At 40.2% G+C, this 18,418-nt stretch overlaps 1 protein-coding gene across 1 annotated transcript in view; it reads left to right on the forward strand.

Moving 5' to 3' along the window:
• Nucleotides 1-18,044, forward strand: part of NIN (ninein) — a 96,200-nt gene extending 78,156 nt beyond the window's left edge. Inside the window, exons 24-30 of the mRNA XM_040969517.1 lie at nucleotides 345-491; nucleotides 1,635-1,814; nucleotides 3,029-3,178; nucleotides 5,629-5,730; nucleotides 9,557-9,757; nucleotides 12,905-13,018; nucleotides 14,524-18,044. Coding sequence (XP_040825451.1) covers nucleotides 345-491; nucleotides 1,635-1,814; nucleotides 3,029-3,178; nucleotides 5,629-5,730; nucleotides 9,557-9,757; nucleotides 12,905-13,018; nucleotides 14,524-14,733 — 1,104 coding nt within the window. The 3' untranslated portion in view covers nucleotides 14,734-18,044. The remainder of the gene's footprint in view (nucleotides 1-344; nucleotides 492-1,634; nucleotides 1,815-3,028; nucleotides 3,179-5,628; nucleotides 5,731-9,556; nucleotides 9,758-12,904; nucleotides 13,019-14,523) is intronic.
• Nucleotides 18,045-18,418: the final 374 nt, after the last annotated feature.

Below are 18,418 nucleotides of genomic sequence, written 5' to 3' on the forward strand. Positions count from 1 at the left end.
ACTACCAGGTCCTCTACAAACCAGCACCACAGGCTGTAATACAATGTAAAATTCAGTGAGATCATCTTTTGTGATGTCAGTGCACACACAGGGTGTCACACATAAGTTGGTAAGCTATCAGGTGATCCTATCAAGTTATGACCAGGTACACTTCATCTTTACCTAAATGTATCTTAACATTTCTGTAGATATTTGCAACATATTGATCTTCCACTGAGCTCTTGGAAATAAGGCCAAGTGTAGGCAGAAGCAGGGAGCCCATGAGGTTCTTGTGTCCTTATGCATTCAAGCAGTGAACCCCTGAGGTTGGGTGCAGCCATGTAAACCCTGTTCTCATGTCACAGGTTCAGAATTTAGAAGAGACCCTGCACAGCGTCAACCTGCACCTGTCCCGGATAAAATCTGACCTCCGAGCGACACAGCAGGAAAAGGAGGAGTTAAAGCAGGAAGTGATGGCTTTGCGGAAGCACCTGCAGGATGCTGGAGACAAGGTGGTCACTTTTCTGGATTTTTTTTTTAATATATATTGAGCAAGTTAGAAGATCATGTCTGAATTGTTGAATGACCATAAAATTAAAACATTGTGTTAGTTAAAAGACACACGAGAAAAACATTGCAGGAAAATCATGTAGGATCACACACAGAGAGAACTGCACAAAAGTAGAACTTTTGCTGGAAAGGAAAGCTATTGCCTAAAACAACAGTACTGAATTTCAGGAGAGAATGTACTGCAACAGAATAGGCTGTTGCTTTGACACCAAAAGTCTGGCAGAGCTAGGTCAAGTGTTAATTGGTATACTTGTTGGACTGCTTTGTGGAGTATCTCATCTTAATATTTCACAGTGCTCATTAATTTGTATGCAAATAAATTAAGAACAGCAAAACAGAAAAAACCGTATGGGTATCAGTTACAGGGTAGATGTTCAGATTTAATTCTTGGTGCTACCTTTAAAAAAAATTGTTTTCATTTGAAAAGTTATCTCCTAGCTGATTTTCTCCAAAGGATATGATACCTGAATGCCTGCTTTTTTTCTTTTTTTATGAGAAACCAGGAGACTAATCCTGTCATTGCTACTTTTATTTTTTAGATTATTTTTAGGACCAAAAAAATCACTTGGGTTGCTGAAAGCATATTCCTGAATTTAGGCCTCAATTACATGGACAATATGTGCTTTAGAGTCTAAAAAAAGGAAATGACTGTGTCTGTGAAAGCCTGCTTAGCTGGCAGTGCCTTGAGAATCCTTTGTTTCCTGTGCTAACCCAAAGACTATTACCTGGATTCAGAGATAACTTGTAAGAACAAAACACTTTTCAAGCCCCCCCACATTTGTGTACTTGAAGCCTGCATGACGCTTGGCACTTCCCCTCTGCCCACTTGCTATTGGATTTGGCAGGACTCTTCTGCCAAAGGCCATTTTAAGCCAAAAAAAAAAAAAAAAAAAAAAAAATTCCAAACATTCTAAAACTCAAACTCCCAAAATATTCTGTATATCTTCACACACATATACATCCATCCTCCCATTAGAGGAGAATTGACAGCTGAAAGGTACTTATTAGGAATAGTTGTCATTAGGTAACCCAGAAGTTACCCACCCACCTGTTTTGAAGGATTAATTCTGGATTTCTGCCTTAAGCACTGGGCCGCAGACACAGCCACCTGTCCCTCAGGATCCCAGAGCCAGCAGTGGAGATTGTCTTGGGATGAGTTGGATCATCTGATGAACCAGGAACCGCAGCTGCTTTGGCAAGAGAACGAGCGGCTAGAGACCAAGGTGCAGAAAGCCAGAGTGGAAATCACACACCCCCGGGGAAAGGTACCCTAAAAAGTGGCCCATGTGGCGCCTGTTTGAGATGAAAATGGAAGTTTGGGGGTTGAAATACTGTTGGGAGGTATGTGGCAGACTTACTTTCAGGATGCATAACCGATCATTTACTTGCATGTAATTTTATCCTGGTGTGTTTATAAAATATTTTTCCTTTTGTATAAGCAGTACATATTAAAATATATCTGATTTTAATCCTCATATCCAAAATATAGGATTATGGAAATTATGTGAACCATATATTCCTCAAATAGGCTAGCTGCCTAGACAAGTAGTAGAAAAAGGATAATGCTATACTTGTAATTTGTGCTTGTAAGAGAAAAAGATGCCCCCCACACACTTAAGTTTTTTTACTGAACTGTTTGAAATAAATAAATCAGATATAAATATTGAAAAAGGCAGATTGATAGAGATTTACTGCCTTCTGGTTTGCTCCCCCAGTGCCCATAACAACCAGCTCTGGACCAGTTAGGAGCCAGGAATTCCATTCTGTTCTCCAATATGAGTGGCAGGGGCCCAAGTACTTACGTTGTCTGCTGCTGCCTTCCCAGGCACAGTAGCAGGAAGCTAGATCAGAAGCAAGGTAGCTGGGACTCAAACCAGCACTCTGATATTGGATGCCTATGCCAGAAGTAAAGTGGTGGCCTAACTGCTGTTTTACGAAAAGGAGCAGCGTTGTGTTCCAATAGATCTTAGGAATATTCTTGAACTTGTCACTTAAAGTGCTTCCCTCAAGCCAGAAACCCTCTGCTGTCACAGGAGCTGCAATGGTAAACACTGGCCTGGTCCCTGTCCTCGCTGTATAGAGCAGCTGGTAACAACACTGCTCTATACAAGCAGGCCAAGGCAGAGTACAAGAGATGGGGGTGACTCTTTTAAGAATCATGTGGACGTCAAAGTACCTGGGCCTGTTGTGTCCATCCCCTACACACTTCCTCATTACCCCTAGAGCAGGTCTTCTAGTCCCCTCTGCCCTTACCGTAAGAGACAGCTTTGGGTTTGTAAACCCAGCTGGATTTATCTAGGAAGGATGTTGGTAAATTAACAAATGTGGACTTGCAGAATTGGCAGGCAGGACTGACAAAGTCTTCCTCCCAATCACAGATTCTGTGTTGTTGATGCTTTTGTTGTACCTGCTGTTGATTCTTAATGGTTGGCTGGCTGCTTCACAAACACTGCTTCCTTCTCACATTTGTTCTCATTAGGTCCAGCAAGGTGAATCCAAGTTCCTTGTCCCCAAGCAGCAGAAACACCTGAACCTCTCGGGACCTGGAAGACTCACGGAGCAGGACAAGCTGAGCTTGAAGCAGGAGAGTGAACAGTTCCAGACTGGACGCCCCCCTGCTCCCTGGAAGGCAAGTTTCTGAGCATGTATCATTTGTGTGCCTGTGCTGTCTCTAAGGGCCACTGTCTTCCAGCTGTGTGACCAAGGAAATGGTCACAATGGTTTCTTGTGCATCTTTTTCTGTAATAGAACAGTATCATAGCTCTTTTAAATTAATGTTTGAAAACAACATCATTGAGTCTTTTCTACAGTTCATCTTTGTATCACATTGCTTTTATAAGTTAGCAAAAAAATTAGGGTGCTTCTCAAAAGTTCATGGAAAATGGAGTGAAAAGTTTATTTTCATTCAAAAAACATTTTGGAATTCTTTCCCCACAAACCTTTGAGGTACCTTCATGAACAGCTTGAACAGTAGACCCATGTGAATGCAGTCAGTGTTAAGTGTTGCTGTGCAACAAACGATGGCCACAAGGGTCTATACCCACCAGAGTAGCCCGCACGTGCCTGCTCTCACCTAAAAGCATCCAGCTGGCCACAGCTCTGCTTCCCAGAGACCCGTTTCTTCCTGAATGCTGCCTGAGATCTCAGCTCCTCACCACTTAAGCCTTCTGTCAGGATAGGGAACCTGCTTACTCCAGAGGGAGTGATCACATACTGAAACCCAAAGACCAACATGGGTACTACACTCTTTAAAAATGTCTGTTCTGGGCTGGTCCTGTGGCATTAACATCCCACATGGGCACCACTTGTGTTCCAGCTGTTCCACTTTTCTAGCTCCCTGCCAATTTGCCTAGGAAAGTGGCAAAGCATGGTTCAAGTCCTTGGGCGCCCTGGACCCACATAGGGGACCTGGGAGAAGTTCTGGATTCCTAGCTTCATTCAGCCTGGCTCAACTCTGGCCATTGGGGAGTGAAGCAGCAAATGGAAGATCTGTCTTTCCTGTTCTCTGTAAAATCTGCCTTTAAACTAAAAATAAATTTTTAAAAAATATCTATTTTCATCTTCTTCAAATTCAGAGTGACAGAGAGCTTCCATTGGTTCATTCTTCAAATGTCAACAACAGAGCTGCACCACATCAGAGCCAGGAGCTCTATTTGGGTCTGCCATATTGGGAAGCAGGGGCCCAAGCACTTGAGCTCTGAGCTGCTGCCTTCAATTTGTGTGTAATTAGGACATTGAGAAATGGATGCGTTATAAGGCCAGGCAGCACTTCACTATGAATGTGGATATCACAAGCAGTGGTTCAGCCCTCTGTGCCAACTGCCTATAGTGTTGTATGACGTACCTTGGAAGTGATGGACCATCACTTCTGCTCTGTTCTGCTCACTCAGCTTCACCCCTGCCGTGGGAGGAGATCGTGCAAGGGTGTATGAAGACCTGCGAGCCACCTGGCCAGACCTCAAGCAGTACTACTCTGGTGTAATATATGGTTCTTTGTCACATAAACTTAGATTTTGAGACCAGTGTTATTCTGGGCATTGTGGGTGTTAGTTTTTTTGATGATTTTCAGATACAGAAAACTTTCCCAATTTTGAAATCTCCTCAACTGATCACCACAGGAAAAGACTGGTGGTAATTTTAAAATAACAGCAGCCCCAGACAGGTGGCACTTCCATTCAGCAATTCTCAGCTGTTTTTGATAGAGGCAAAAATCAGTGTTCCAGAATTGGACTGTTTTCTATCTCAGAAAATTCTGGAATGCAGGGTGCTGTAGCTCAGTTATTCTTGCGAGTATCCAACTTGAAATTCTGTTTAAGATCTTCAAGTCTGATCCTAAGAAAAAGGGAAAGGAGCTACGTCAATGAGGTTTTAGGTGTTTTTAGATAGCATTTTTCCCAACCAAAGATTCATCGCAGCAAATCCTAAAATCAACTTTGTGAAAAGCACTAGGAAATGATTAAGTACAGGGTTCATGGCAAGGAGATATGCTATTCCATTAAAGTAAAAGTTCATGGAAAATGTAATTGAAAAGTACTTGGGTGCAACAAATTTTAATTTATGCATTATTTCAAAAACTTACTTTTCATGGACTCTTGGAAGGCTCCTTGATTGTACATGTGGGTGTGTGTTATAGATAAAATGTTTTGGGTCATGTGTGGCATCAGAGTTTGAATGCCAACTGCCTTAAAAAAAATCTCTTACATCAGGAATGGCGATTAAGACTCAACTACTCAGGAGCCCCTATCCCTCCTCCCCTGCAGACATAAAAGAAAAAACAAAAAAACTAAAATGTTTGCCTCACCCACCTTCCTCCATAGCTGAATCTCCCCACCCTAATCAGAGGCCCACGTGGGTGTGCACTTCTCTCAACTGTGTAAACACTATTAAAAAGGAAAATAATTTAAAAAAAAACTTGATTACTTAGATGTAAGCCATGCACTGAATTGCATAGTTTGTTGTTTCCCCTTGCTTAATTACTCTGGATTTCTTCCACAGCTTGAGATTTCCAACGAACTCCAACAGGTCAACATCAAGTAGTGCAACTTGAGTGTTTAGAACAAAATGTTTTGTTTTTCACAGGTCAGCCAGGTGAATTCCCTTGAACAAGAATTAGAAGCGACTCACTTGGAAAATGAAGGTCTGAAAAAGAAACAAGTGAAACTGGATGAGCAGCTCGTGGAGGTACTTAAAAAAAAAAAGCAAATAGCCTGAAGCTATGAAGAATATTTTAATCCATGAATAAGCCATTTATTGGGAGACTAAACACCATATTGAGTTCCTGTTGTGAAACTCCAAGTCCACTGCCAAGCTGAATTCTTTGGACAAGGTTTAATAGGCATTTGTGCTTAACTGCACAGTCATGGGAATCCATACTGCTTTGGCCAAAAAGGGGTAATACTGACCTAACAGGCACAGACTTGGCCCTCACCATAATCAGGTGGCAGGGACTCAAATACTGGCCAGCTGGCCCAAAGCTCTCTGACCATTGCTGTGTTTGTAACAGTTTGACACCTCTTCTATTGTAGTGTTTTATGGATGTGATTGGTCTCTGATAACCTCTTCAGCTAGAAAATCTATGGAAGAAATTTGAAAGCATTTGCGTTTGGAAGTCCCATTTTCAAGTGCTGCCATAGTTCATTAATACAATTGGAACTTACCACTCACCTGACAGATGTACATTGGATAAGTAAGAGAATGATTGTAAAACTTATCAGACCAGACATTGATCAGGTTCTGCTCTACTCGAATGTTCAGTACAATCACAGGATACAGAACAATTCGCAGACAAGTTCTCATAAAGTAGAGATTTAACTGCCAAGTTTTGCATTGGGTAAAGGAAAATGTTGATCTGTCTAACACTTTGTGAATTATGAAACTTATCTAGGGAAGGATGCATAGAAAGTGTGTTTGGACTCAAAAACAATGCATCAGTGTGATTTTAAAACTAGAATCCTCTCAAGGCAGAGATACATAAACATTGTCTCATATGAAACTGAATGCTTGCAGAGGTAACTGAAAAATTAACATTGGCTTTAGATTTGTGAAATGTGGATGAACATAATGCATTAACATTAAAAACCACTAAGGTTTGTCAGTTTAAGGTTTTCTGATTTTACCCAGTAGTGGAGAATTGGTGAAGCCATAAATAGTGAGATTCAAACCATTTTTTTTTTTCCTGACAGCATACAATGGATGTATTCAAAACCTTGATTCGTGAACTGTGCTTATAAGTAGACATTCTTTTCTGCTGAAGTGATTGTCTCCTCTAAGGAATAACACATGAGGCTGTGCCCCTTCTGTGCAGTAGTAAACTGCAGACTAACGGCAATGTACTGCTGGAGGCACTGCTGTCTCAGTGCGTGGAAGCTGCCTCCTTGTCCAGCCCCACTTGGCAGGATTGGCCTTGGTGAACAGTATCCCCCTCATCTTTGCCAATGGAGGAGTGGTAAATATTTGCTGATAAATGAGGAAAATTCAGTGTTCTTGCCACTGGAGCCAAACTTGGAAAAAATACATGAATTTTCCATTTGGACACTGAAAAGAGCATCTCCTATACTATTCTAGTGAAACTCACCTGAGGGGAAAAAACTGAACTGTCACCTCAGCAGATTTATAAAAGACTGACATTTTAAGTTTCCTCAAGGTCATTCAAGTATTATATTGTTCATGTGGGTGAATTGCTATATCAATTGTTTTCTATATATAGCTTTATGTTGTTAAACCAGTCAGTATATACATGACTTGTCATTTCACCTACTTCTACATATGCAGTTCAATGGTGTTACATTCTCTGTGCTACCAGCCATTTCCATGGCTACTAAAACCTTTTTATCATTCCAAAGGAAGGTTGTTATCAGTAAGTCTTTGCCGTTTCCCCACAAGCACTAACCACTGGATTTTTCTTCATATCATATCATACCATAGGCAGATTTTGGACATACGTGGTGATTCTTTCCCACCACCTTTTTGCCTCAGCTCACCTGAGGAATAGGTGCAGTTCTCTCAGTCTGGGCAAAATATTCACCTAGTTGGGGTTTGAGATGGTGGGCAGGGAGGAAAATGTCCTTTCCTCAATCCCTGGGATTGGGATAGCTGAGCAAAGCTTTCTTGGCGAGTCTCACCGCATGCATATGGAGAGAATCTCGCCTCGTCTCCATCACCTAACTCAGAAGTCATAGATCCTGCCCAAGTCATAAGACCAGGACAGGGAAGGAAGACTGGAATGTGACTACCACAGGAGCGCCTTTTCAACTATGGAGGCAGCAACAATTCTTGAACATTGAAAAACAGGGATACAAGGAATGGGCGTTTAACCTAGAGGCTGAGGTGCCGCCTGAGGGTAACCTGGGTTTAATCTCCAATTCCCTGCCTGAACCTGAAGGTAGGAATTTGCTGTCTGTTGGTCCCTTTCCCTCAGAGAAGGGAGGTAGGGGTCTGTAAGGTAAGTCTGTAGCAACAGCTAGGTCTATGTATCTCTGTGCTAGCCAATGTTGAGAGACCTCAACAAGAGTATTTTAAACCTTATTGGGCATCTCCAAATGGCAAAGGATTTAACAAGAGATCGATTCTATGGAGCTCCTGAAGTCTCCTGAGCAAATGTACTAGGCACACTCAGAGTCTACCCAGATTACAGAAGGTAAAGATAAATACAGAAGAATGACAGTGTTCATAGACTTTTATGCATGCTAATAATATACTCAATATACTAGTACTTTCTCTTTTTATAGCTCATACTTTGCCTCCTCTTTTTATAACACCTGTAATTTTCTTTGTTTTTGTCTGGCTAACCTGTACCTAGAATGCAGTGGTTGGAAGTAGCAGAGAAGGGTGCAGTTCTCTGCCTGAGATAGTGTGTGAAGGTAGAACATTCTCTTCAATGGACTTCCACAGCATGGGGACATTCCATCCTACTGTTTCATGTGATCCTGTTGTTCACAAGTTCTTTAAGAGCCAGTATTCATTCTTATTGTGCTGTGATTGTGGACTATTTACATTTGCTTTAAGATTTTCCTCAGGATGTATCATACTACTGGCATAAAATGCAGAGATCATAATTCTTCATATTCTGCAATTAAGAAAATGAGTGGCCTTTATCCAGCTACAACTTAAAAGTATTTCAAAGTGGGTCATGACCCAACTCAGATGTTGAGATGTACAGAAATGGATAGTGGCTCTGAAGTTTCATGGTCATGTTTCATTAACATTGTGCCTTAGAAGTTCTTTTCCCCTTTCTCACATGCCTACGGGTGTCTTGTTGAGTCAGTACTTGGTCATGTTTGTTGCATGCCTGCCTTTTGAGCCCAGGTCTGCCAGGTACACTGGCAGATGGATAGTAGCATGCTTCCTTGCTAGAATGCCCTGGTGATCCTCCTATTGCTCTCCCCAACTGACTGGCATGTGGATATACACTGCTTTCTCAGTGTCCCCAATGAATACTTCTATGCTACCTACTCTAGTTCTCAGAGGGTAAGCTATTACTTCATATCCAGGAATTGCCCAGCTTCCTATGCTGCATATTTGAAGATATAACCACATGCTAAATAGTGAGAAGGGGTCAAGATCTTTAATGCAAGATGAAATCCATTTAAAAAAAAACTATAAGTTCGAAAACAATCATGAAACATTTGTCTTTAAGAACCATTTAGAAGGGCAATTTACCCAAGTACATCTTTTGTCCCATCTCCCAGTTTACTCAAAATTGGGGGTGGAATTTAAATATTACAAAAAAAACGACAGAACTCAGACCTAATTATATTATATACCTCATGCCATGAGACTCCCTAAAGAGGGGCAAGTGTTAGATTTTAAAGTGAAAACGTTGGGGAGAAAATGTGCTTACTTGTTCATTGTGGTGCTTCCCAAACAGAACATCTCTTCCCAGTACATCCTTCTCAGGCTCACAGGCTGTCCTGTTTCCTACCAGATTTGAGGACTCTGTTTGCCACCTGTGGGGTAGCTCCATCCCTAAGGGAACTGCCACTGATGCTAGCTTGCCTTTGTCCCCCAGATGCAGCACCTGAGGTCCACTGTGATGCCTAACCCCGCCCCTCATGCTTGGGATCTGCAGCTGCTCCAGCAGCAAGCCTGTCCGATGGTGCCCCGGGAGCAGTTGCTGCAGCTTCAACATCAGCTGCTGCAGGCAGAAAGGACAAACCTGCGCCTGCACGAGGAGCTCGACAACCGGACTTCTGATACCAGCACACCACAGGTATGCGTGCCCAGCCTGCAATGATAGATGTTAGTCACCCATCTCATTGGTTTTCTTGCCCGTTAGAAAGTGTCACCAGTTCCAAGGTGGGGCAAAGTAAGGCGTGCAAACCTAACCTCAGAGTGAAGCCTTTGCAGGTGCTTGGACTATAGCGCTGGTGTTGAGCTCTTGTTTCTGAGGTGAGGGACAATGGGCTCAGAGACATCCTCTGCACATCTATAATAGATGACAAAATACCAGATCACTGGAGAATATGGCATAATTGACCTCACTCTTATCTACAGCCAAAAATGTTCCACAATTCTGGTGTAATTTTAGGTTATGCAACACTCACAAAGCAGCCCAAGTGCGCCCTAGCTCCAGGGAGCGGCCTGCCAAGCTCCATGTGCTTTGTAGCTAATGGCAGAAGTGTAGTCACGACTGAAATTAGTATTGTAGTTGTGGCATACTTCATGTCAGTTAATTTCTTTAAATGACCTAGTTTGAAAAACTGACAATCTTCTTCCTGTTCTGTTCCAATTAGCATTACTATCAGATAACAATTTGAAAACCTTGAACTATAGCTGGTATTTCTTGTCATTACTTTATTCCTAATTGTCCTTTCACACATTTAACTCATTCAGAATTAGGAATGAAGAAAGAAAAGTATTTCTTGGTACAATTCAACATTACCTGTCTGGTTGGGATACACTTGTTTTCTATTCTCTTGCCCCTGTTCATGATGGATCTTTCCCATGATGGAATTTCCCAGATCTCCTGATCGCTTCCCCACATCTCTGCACAGTCTCATTAGCATTGGCCTCATGCATTGGAACACAGTTTTCTTCGCCTTGTGGAATATCTGCTTTGCTATGATGTCCTGGACTTCTGTCACCTAGTCTTAAAATCTTTGTTCAAGTCCATGTTTTCTGAAGCTTTATATATATTGCTTTAACTCACTACCCACTACTAACTTAAAAGTTCTGATTGGAAAATGTAAGGGTAGTGGACTATTAGGAGGAGGTGACATCTGACTGTAATGTACCTTTCCAACCAGACAACTGGGCTCAGATGCTACCTGTTACCTTCCTATATATGTCATTTTCAAAGCATGCTCTTGCCACCCCACTCACTGATGTTTACAGATGTTCTTAACTCCAATGATTTCAGGACTAAATGAACAGATTTATTTTACACCAAGTGCTCCATTCAGGTGTCAGGGCTTGTTGGTCATTGTCCCCACCCCTCCGGTATGCCACTGCAGGCTCACCTATTTGAGCTGCTGTCCATTTTAGAAATACGGAACATTCTTAGATGCTGCACGTTGTCTGTGTGTGCAGTGATGTGAGTTTCCTCTGCTTTTGCATTGTTTTGCTTGCATCTGAGTTGTGTGTTTGCACCTTTAACCCTTGTTTGCACTATAAATGTGTGTACATAGTGGTCCCAATCATGACCTCAGGGTGAAGTATACCACTTGCCTTCTTTCTCTAGGCCTTGCTACCGGAGCAGCGCGCAGTGCATGCAGATTCCTACAGAAGGATTGGGCACCTGTGAAAACTGGGCCGCTCTTGACGATATTTCTTGCCCTGGCAGACACTGCTTGCACACATGCACACATGCACACACACACACCCTGCACCCCAACAGAGACATAACCTAAGAAATGTTGGAGTTAAGTGCTCTTCCCAATCACTTTACTCCTTGTACTATGAAGCCTTTACAGTATTATGTCGCTTATTTATGTAGAAATGACTGGTTTTGAGAACCAATTTACCAACTCCAACTTGTTACAATTTATACCGCTTAAAGAATGTCAATTTAAGATTCTTCAAAGGATGTATTTATTTTCTCATTCCATATGTTTTAACTTTTTACCAGAAGGTACTACTTTTATATATGGAATTAAGAAAATTGGGATTATTTATACTGTTTTGTATACAATATGTAGTACTTGACAGGAAAAAGGAAGATTTTGATGAAATAATAAAATCAATTTTAAATATGACTGCCTCTGGTTTTTTCTGTTTTGCCATATTCAGTGTTATTTAAATGATCCATTCTTGTTTTTGTTTTGGCTTTACGTTTTCTAGGCAAATGGAAGTCACACCTCAGTTGTGTTTCAACATCAAAAAGCTATTTTATCTTTTTAAAGGCCCCAAAAAAGCTGGGTTGTCCCAGACTCCATTTACTGAAAGTTACTTCATACATGAGGCTTTGATCATTTTTCTTCACTAATCATAAAAAGTAAAATGTTATATCCAAAAATGTTGGCTATAGACTCATTTGGTCATAGAGTATACCTGTTTAAGAATATTTAAGTGCCAACAATCATTAAATACCAGAACTTTTCTTACGTATCTGAAGCACCTTTCCATGTCTGGATTCCTTATGTGTGATACTCTGGGCTATGGGCGGTAGATGGGGGACACAATTAGTTGCACTGCAGTTTCTCTCTAGATCTCTGTTTTTCACGCCCATGGCCAAGTACTCCTTAATCCTTCCCTACTGAGTGAGAAGATGTGTCAAGGCCACAGATCTTGTCATGCTGTTTTATCTGGGAGTGATCTGAGAAGAGTCTTAGTTTTCAGTCTGTTCTGTTGAGAAAGCCAACCTCTGAAATGGTGTTTTCTTCACACTGAGAAGTCCAGTGTGGGAACAGATGACTAGATTAAGTAGCCAGTAGAGGCCAATTATGAGAAATACACACTAGCACCTTCAGAGCAACCAACCAGTCATTTCAAAGGAATAAGAGAAATGCGTGTTGCAAGTTAACTGCCAACATTAGGTGACCGTGAATCAGTTCAGTGTTTGGTTTGTTAGTTTTCACCCTCTTTTGAGTCTCAGCATTACTCTATCTTTTGACTGTGGATACCCATTGTTACTAGAATGGGTACATAAAGGCATTAAAGTATGAGTTTTTAAGAATTTTGCTATCAGGAGATGAATTACACAGGTAAGATTTTTATATTTTTATCATGACTATTTTTCTGATAGGGCTATTTTTGTAACAATCCATGCAATGCTCAGAGCGCTCATCAAAAATCCATCCTCTGTTACCAAGACAAACATTGGCTGTCCTTTCTCTAGGCATCTTGTGGGGGGGGGCAAAGAGAAAAATCTGTGAAATGGCTTTTCAAATGGTAATAGACCTTGTTTTCTTTCCTTCAGGGAAACCAGGAGCAACTGGTAACAGTCATGGAGGAACGAATGCTAGAAGTTGAGCAGAAACTGAAGCTGGTGAAGAGGCTTCTTCAGGAGAAAGTGAATCAGCTCAAAGAACAAGTAAGTACCTCTGGTCAGCTCTGTCCACTCTACCTCAAGTTTCCGTCTCACTCCATTGCTTTCACTTGTCTATTGCTCTTCCCTAATACAGGCCAACTCTGTGTCCAAAAGTTAGGATTTCCTCTCCTTCACACCATGCCAAAATACGAACCCTGTATGTACCCTCAGTTTCCCAAAGCTCTGTGCAGCTGTAGGTGTGTCCACAAGCTACACTTGTACATTTGCCACCGGTGCCTCACCTGGCCCTGTGGCATTTCTGGTGAGATTTGGGGGGATTTTGTCTGTTTCTTTCTAGCACAGGAAATGTTATTTAGTAAAAATGATTTTTGGTGAATAATAGGAAGCAATAAGTAGAAGTTTAGCTTCCCTATGTTAATATCCTGTGATAACCTCACAAGAGTACCTTTTTACTACCTCAGGAGCCTTAAAGGATGTTCTACACTCTGAATTCCAGGACCACCACATAGCCTGGCACCTCTTACATGCTGGCAGCACATGTGGTTTGAGGGTTAAGAGATTAGTTGAGCATTCACAAAGCACCATGCAAGGGACTTCCTTCCAGGAAAGCATTACAACTTCTCTGAAAACACACTAAGATAAACTGGTGGAGCCTGGTGTGGAAGTCACCTAACCTGATTTTTCTAGGTACATAAAACCTCAGTAATAAGCCCCAGCACAGATCCCAATGCAAATATACACAAGAACTTTAAGTTCATGACCTTGTCCTTGGGACTGTATCAAGAACTCAGGGAACAACACGCTGTCTTCCTGAACTCTAGGGCCCCTCTCAGAACCTGGAATGTGCACATCATGTGACCTTATTTGTGGGTCTTCGAGTTACAATCATAGAATTTTTATTTGTATATTTTTAGTCCATCTAAAACTGAAATAAAAAGTACTTTGATTTTAGAATTAAAACCTCTAACATGCCCTTATCCTGTACCCAAGTGCTTGGCTCCAGCTCCCAGCTGTGAGGCGATGAAGAGTCCTGGAAGTGTTTTTCATTAAGAAGCGGGGAAGGGAGCCAATGTTGTACCCAATAGCTGAGACTCAAGAAGAGGTTATGAAATGTTGCAAGTCATGTTCAGTCTGGGCGTTAGAGCATTGCTTTCCTCGTGATTACCCATTGAAATGCTTATGAGTTGATTATGCCTCAGTTGGTTATTTTCACAGACCCTTATAGTATTAGACCTTTGTAGTAGAATGCTATAGATTTTCATATGTTCACAAAATAAAAACTGAGATGGAGAGCGGCTTTCACTTTAGAGCTCATTAAGAGCCATCCTTTTCCTTCCTACCAGCTACACACTTGTTGTCCAGAGAGACAGCTGTAGAGGTAGATTTGCTCCACTATGTCTGATGTCAAGGTGGATGGCAAAACTATATTGTAAAAAAGCAGAGGTTGGAACTGGTAGGGCATTGTGCCTTTAACAGTTGTCCTCCTGTCTAATCTTAAAAGTAGCATTACAGAAATGAAGTTAACATGATTCTGGTTGTTTTTATAGCTCTGCAAGAACACCAAAGCAGATGCAATGGTGAAGGATTTATATGTTGAAAATGCCCAATTGTTGAAAGCTCTGGAAATGACTGAACAGCGACAGAAAACAGCAGAAAAGAAAAATTACCTACTAGAAGAGAAGATTGCCAGCCTCAATAACATCGTCAGGAATTTGACACCAGCGCCACTGATTTCTACCCCACCTCTGAGATCTTAGCCAAACCAAAGGATACATGTGGATCTGTGCACTTAACTGAAATACGTAGAACATTTCAGTAGATTCTATTCAGCCTCATGTTTTCCTTAATCTTGAATGGCTTAAAGGACAAGTTAAGCCTTAAATCTGCAACCAACAGATTTGGAGTCTCCACAGTCATTGTAATTACTTTTCCAAATAGACCATTATGGGAGTTTCACACAAATATTCATATTTGTTTAAGTTATTCTGAAGTGTATGTATCTATGTATATTAGTAGCCACTATGAAAGTGTATCTATGGAAACAATTTTCAAAAACCAAGTTTTGTGACTGTTAAAAAACTGATTATGTATAAATTTGTGTAGGGTTCAACTATTTTGAGTTCCAATTATGGTGGTTATGAGATTTATTTTAAAACCACATTTAGGGATCCTACACAGGTGAATACTATAGTGTCATTCTATTTTTGATAGTTGATTCTCTGGATTACTGGTGGAATGTAACTGATAAAAAGACTGGGCTCTGCAACCCTGTGGTCACAAAAACCCAAGTTCAGAGAACTTTACTTTTTACTAACTAATGCCTATGACAGTATTATCACTGTTAATGTACTGCAGACTGACATCTGATTTATTCAACCATACTCTTATATTAAAGCTTTACTTTTTATCAGTGACCTTCCCCCCGCCCACCTCTTTAGAAGTTTCACTTAGGAACTTGTCTAAGAAATTCAATAAAGCCAACATCTTAAAGCATTTGTACTATGAAGAAAACACCGAACAAACCACTTGGAAGTAAACAGCTACTCTTGGACTATAGATAAGCAAGATATTTTCTTGGAATTCATGAACTTACCCTTGGGGTTGCCTCAAGAACTCAGGGAAGAACCATCTAAACTGTCTTCCTGAACTACTGTAGGGCCTCTGAGAATTTGAAATGCTTAATGTAGATCATTGCCTTCTATTCTCGTACCTCAAATCAAGTACAAGGATTTCTTACTGTCATACACACTGGCATGCCATCTGAGATGGAGTGCTAAACAGGACTGCCTATTCATCTTCAAGTTCAGAAATTTATGTAACAGACAACATTGTACATTTTTATCCTTTAACTAGAATCTGCTCATAGTCTACTTCTACCTGTAGTTGAAGGACCTACCAGGTGCTGAATGCTACCAAAGTTCACAGTTGCCTCCTTATTTTTGTAGAATTAGAACAGAAAAATTCATGTTGATGTATTTGAGGAGGACCACACCCCTAGTTATAGGAAATAAAGCAAAACCCCACACTGCCATATGTGCAGGTAAAGCAAACTGCTTAATTCATCTAATATCAAAAACTAATTTCCACAAAGTGATTTCCAAAAAGTGCACCATCTTCTAATTGTCAAGTCTGCCAACCCAGGAATCCTTATTTCACGCATCTTGACAAAGCTCTTGAAATATGTTTGTGGGAATGGGAGTTTATACTCAAAGAAGCAGATTTTTAAATTCTTGCATGGCCTTTACCAGAGTGTCCTTATCTACCTCTGGGGAAAAAATGTTAATCTTTTAATGTAATAATATTTTAAAGTATTTCACAGTAGCTGTGACTTCTCATGCAAATGTTTCTAGTGGACTCAAGTACTTGCATTGTATTAGCTGTGACAAAAAGTTTCAGTTAAAATTGGGCATTGGGTTAGACTAAGGTCAGAAATTAACCATTTATGGTATACATGAGATACAGTTGAAGTTACCAAGGTTATTGCCAAATGAACACCAAACATTTCTTTAGTAGCTAGCTTAACATGTGATCAAATTTGTTCATTTTTTTTTTAAATCATGAAAAGCATAGATTGATTTTTGAATTTCCTATGTATCTATTTATATGTATATAAAATAATGTATAATAAGTGTATATATAACTTTCTGGGAAAAGTTATACTATATTAATCTAATTAATCCATAGTCAAGACACTGCTGCAATAGTAAACTAGCTTTCACAGATGTATTGTTTTACCGCACTTCAAAGATTGGAAAATAGATTGTGAGCAATGCATAGAAGCCTCAGATTGACACATTTGTATAGTTTATTTTGACAAATGCTCCAGTGAGCATTTATCAATTTTATGATCTTATTGCTTTTAAAGGAATGAAATGTAAGATGTCAATTATGTCTTAGTTTTGCTTTCAGACTTTAGCACTTATCCGAATTGTATTTTGTAAGCACTGAGCGGTTTCACAGCGCTGGTCTTCCAGCTTTTACTTAAGAACAGTGATTTAAAATAGTCTTTGAAGACAGAGCCTTCAGTTCAAGGAAGAGGAATCTAGTTTGTCTTTGCAATCATGGCACATCACACTAGGGAAAGGAGAACAGCAGCAGGGCCTACATGGATCCTAGTTGGCTTTGTTCTCGCTCTGTAGAAACCTCAGGTTCATATTTTTAAAGGAAGAAAAGTAGAGGAGAGAGGTAGAAGTGATCCTAGTATTTTGTATAACTTGTTTTTCTAAAACTCCCACTCAATCTAGATTTTCACAAGTATTTTGAAATGGCACCCTTCCCAGAAGCCTCTAGTCCTTACAGTTGTAACACCCTGCAGATTTAAGAAGATCACACACTCCTAGGTTAACAGGGTTCAGAAAGACACCACACAGGTATATTGTTCCATTAATTTACAAGTCTCCAGGGCAGTTATTATGAGGAACATTTATAGAAAAATGAAGATGACTTATGGCAGACTTAAAGATTTTTGGCAATGAATTTTTTCCTGAGTAAAGGCAAAGAGAAATATTTTTGATGTTGTGAGCCTCCCATCAAAGCAATGTTGCTATTCCCCATCAAAGCAAAGCTAAATGTTTGCATGATTGTTAATCCAGTCCAATTGTGAATGGATTAACCAATAATGAATGCCTCACTCCAATGATAATTACAGAAGCATTGCCAAACAAATCAAAGCCTAAACCAAAGCACTCAGATTTATAACATTCGTTATATCACCTTACAACCTATCCTAGCATCTCAACACTGTGAAATCATTTTGGCTTTAGAGTATATGAGTAGCTGTTGAATAAAGAAGTCAGCTATTTGCTTCCCAGCTTTTTTTTTTTAAATAATGCAAGGAAAGTTGATTCTGTTTGGGCAGAGATAACAGCACACTGTTTTAAGGGAACACTTTTTCTGTTTTGTTTTTAGATTTACATGAATTGAGGTTATTCCTTCTCTATCTCAAATTCTGTTCAAATCAAAATTCATGTAAATGTGTTTTATATTGACTTTGTATATTTCATCTTGGCCATTTCAGCCTCCAAGATTTTAATGTGACTTTAAAATGTAAATAAACTTTATGAACATGCCTGTTTTCTATATACACTAAATTTTTAACATTTCCCATCAACATTGGTCTTCAGAGTGACAATATCAAATATAACAAGCACATTCTACAAATGCAAAAATCCAGCCCCTACAACCAGCCTACTGGATTTTTATTTTGAAGAGATCCCCAAATGATTTGCATGTGACTTAGACCATAGGAATTCCTTTGCTGTCTAAGAACTGATAATTTTCATGCAAACCAGAATTGGGTGCTTATATTCCATGGAAAGGCATAGTTTCATCATCAAAGGATTACTGACTTAACCTCAGCCAAGCCTCTTGTAATTTTCAACATCTTATAGGCACTAGCTATGTTTTTTCTCCCACTTTGTGTCTTTATTAGTGGCACCTACT

This window comes from Ochotona curzoniae, unplaced genomic scaffold (assembly GCF_017591425.1).
Source record: "Ochotona curzoniae isolate NIBS_2020 unplaced genomic scaffold, NIBS_Ocur_1.0 scaffold_4701, whole genome shotgun sequence".
Taxonomy (NCBI): domain Eukaryota; kingdom Metazoa; phylum Chordata; class Mammalia; order Lagomorpha; family Ochotonidae; genus Ochotona; species Ochotona curzoniae.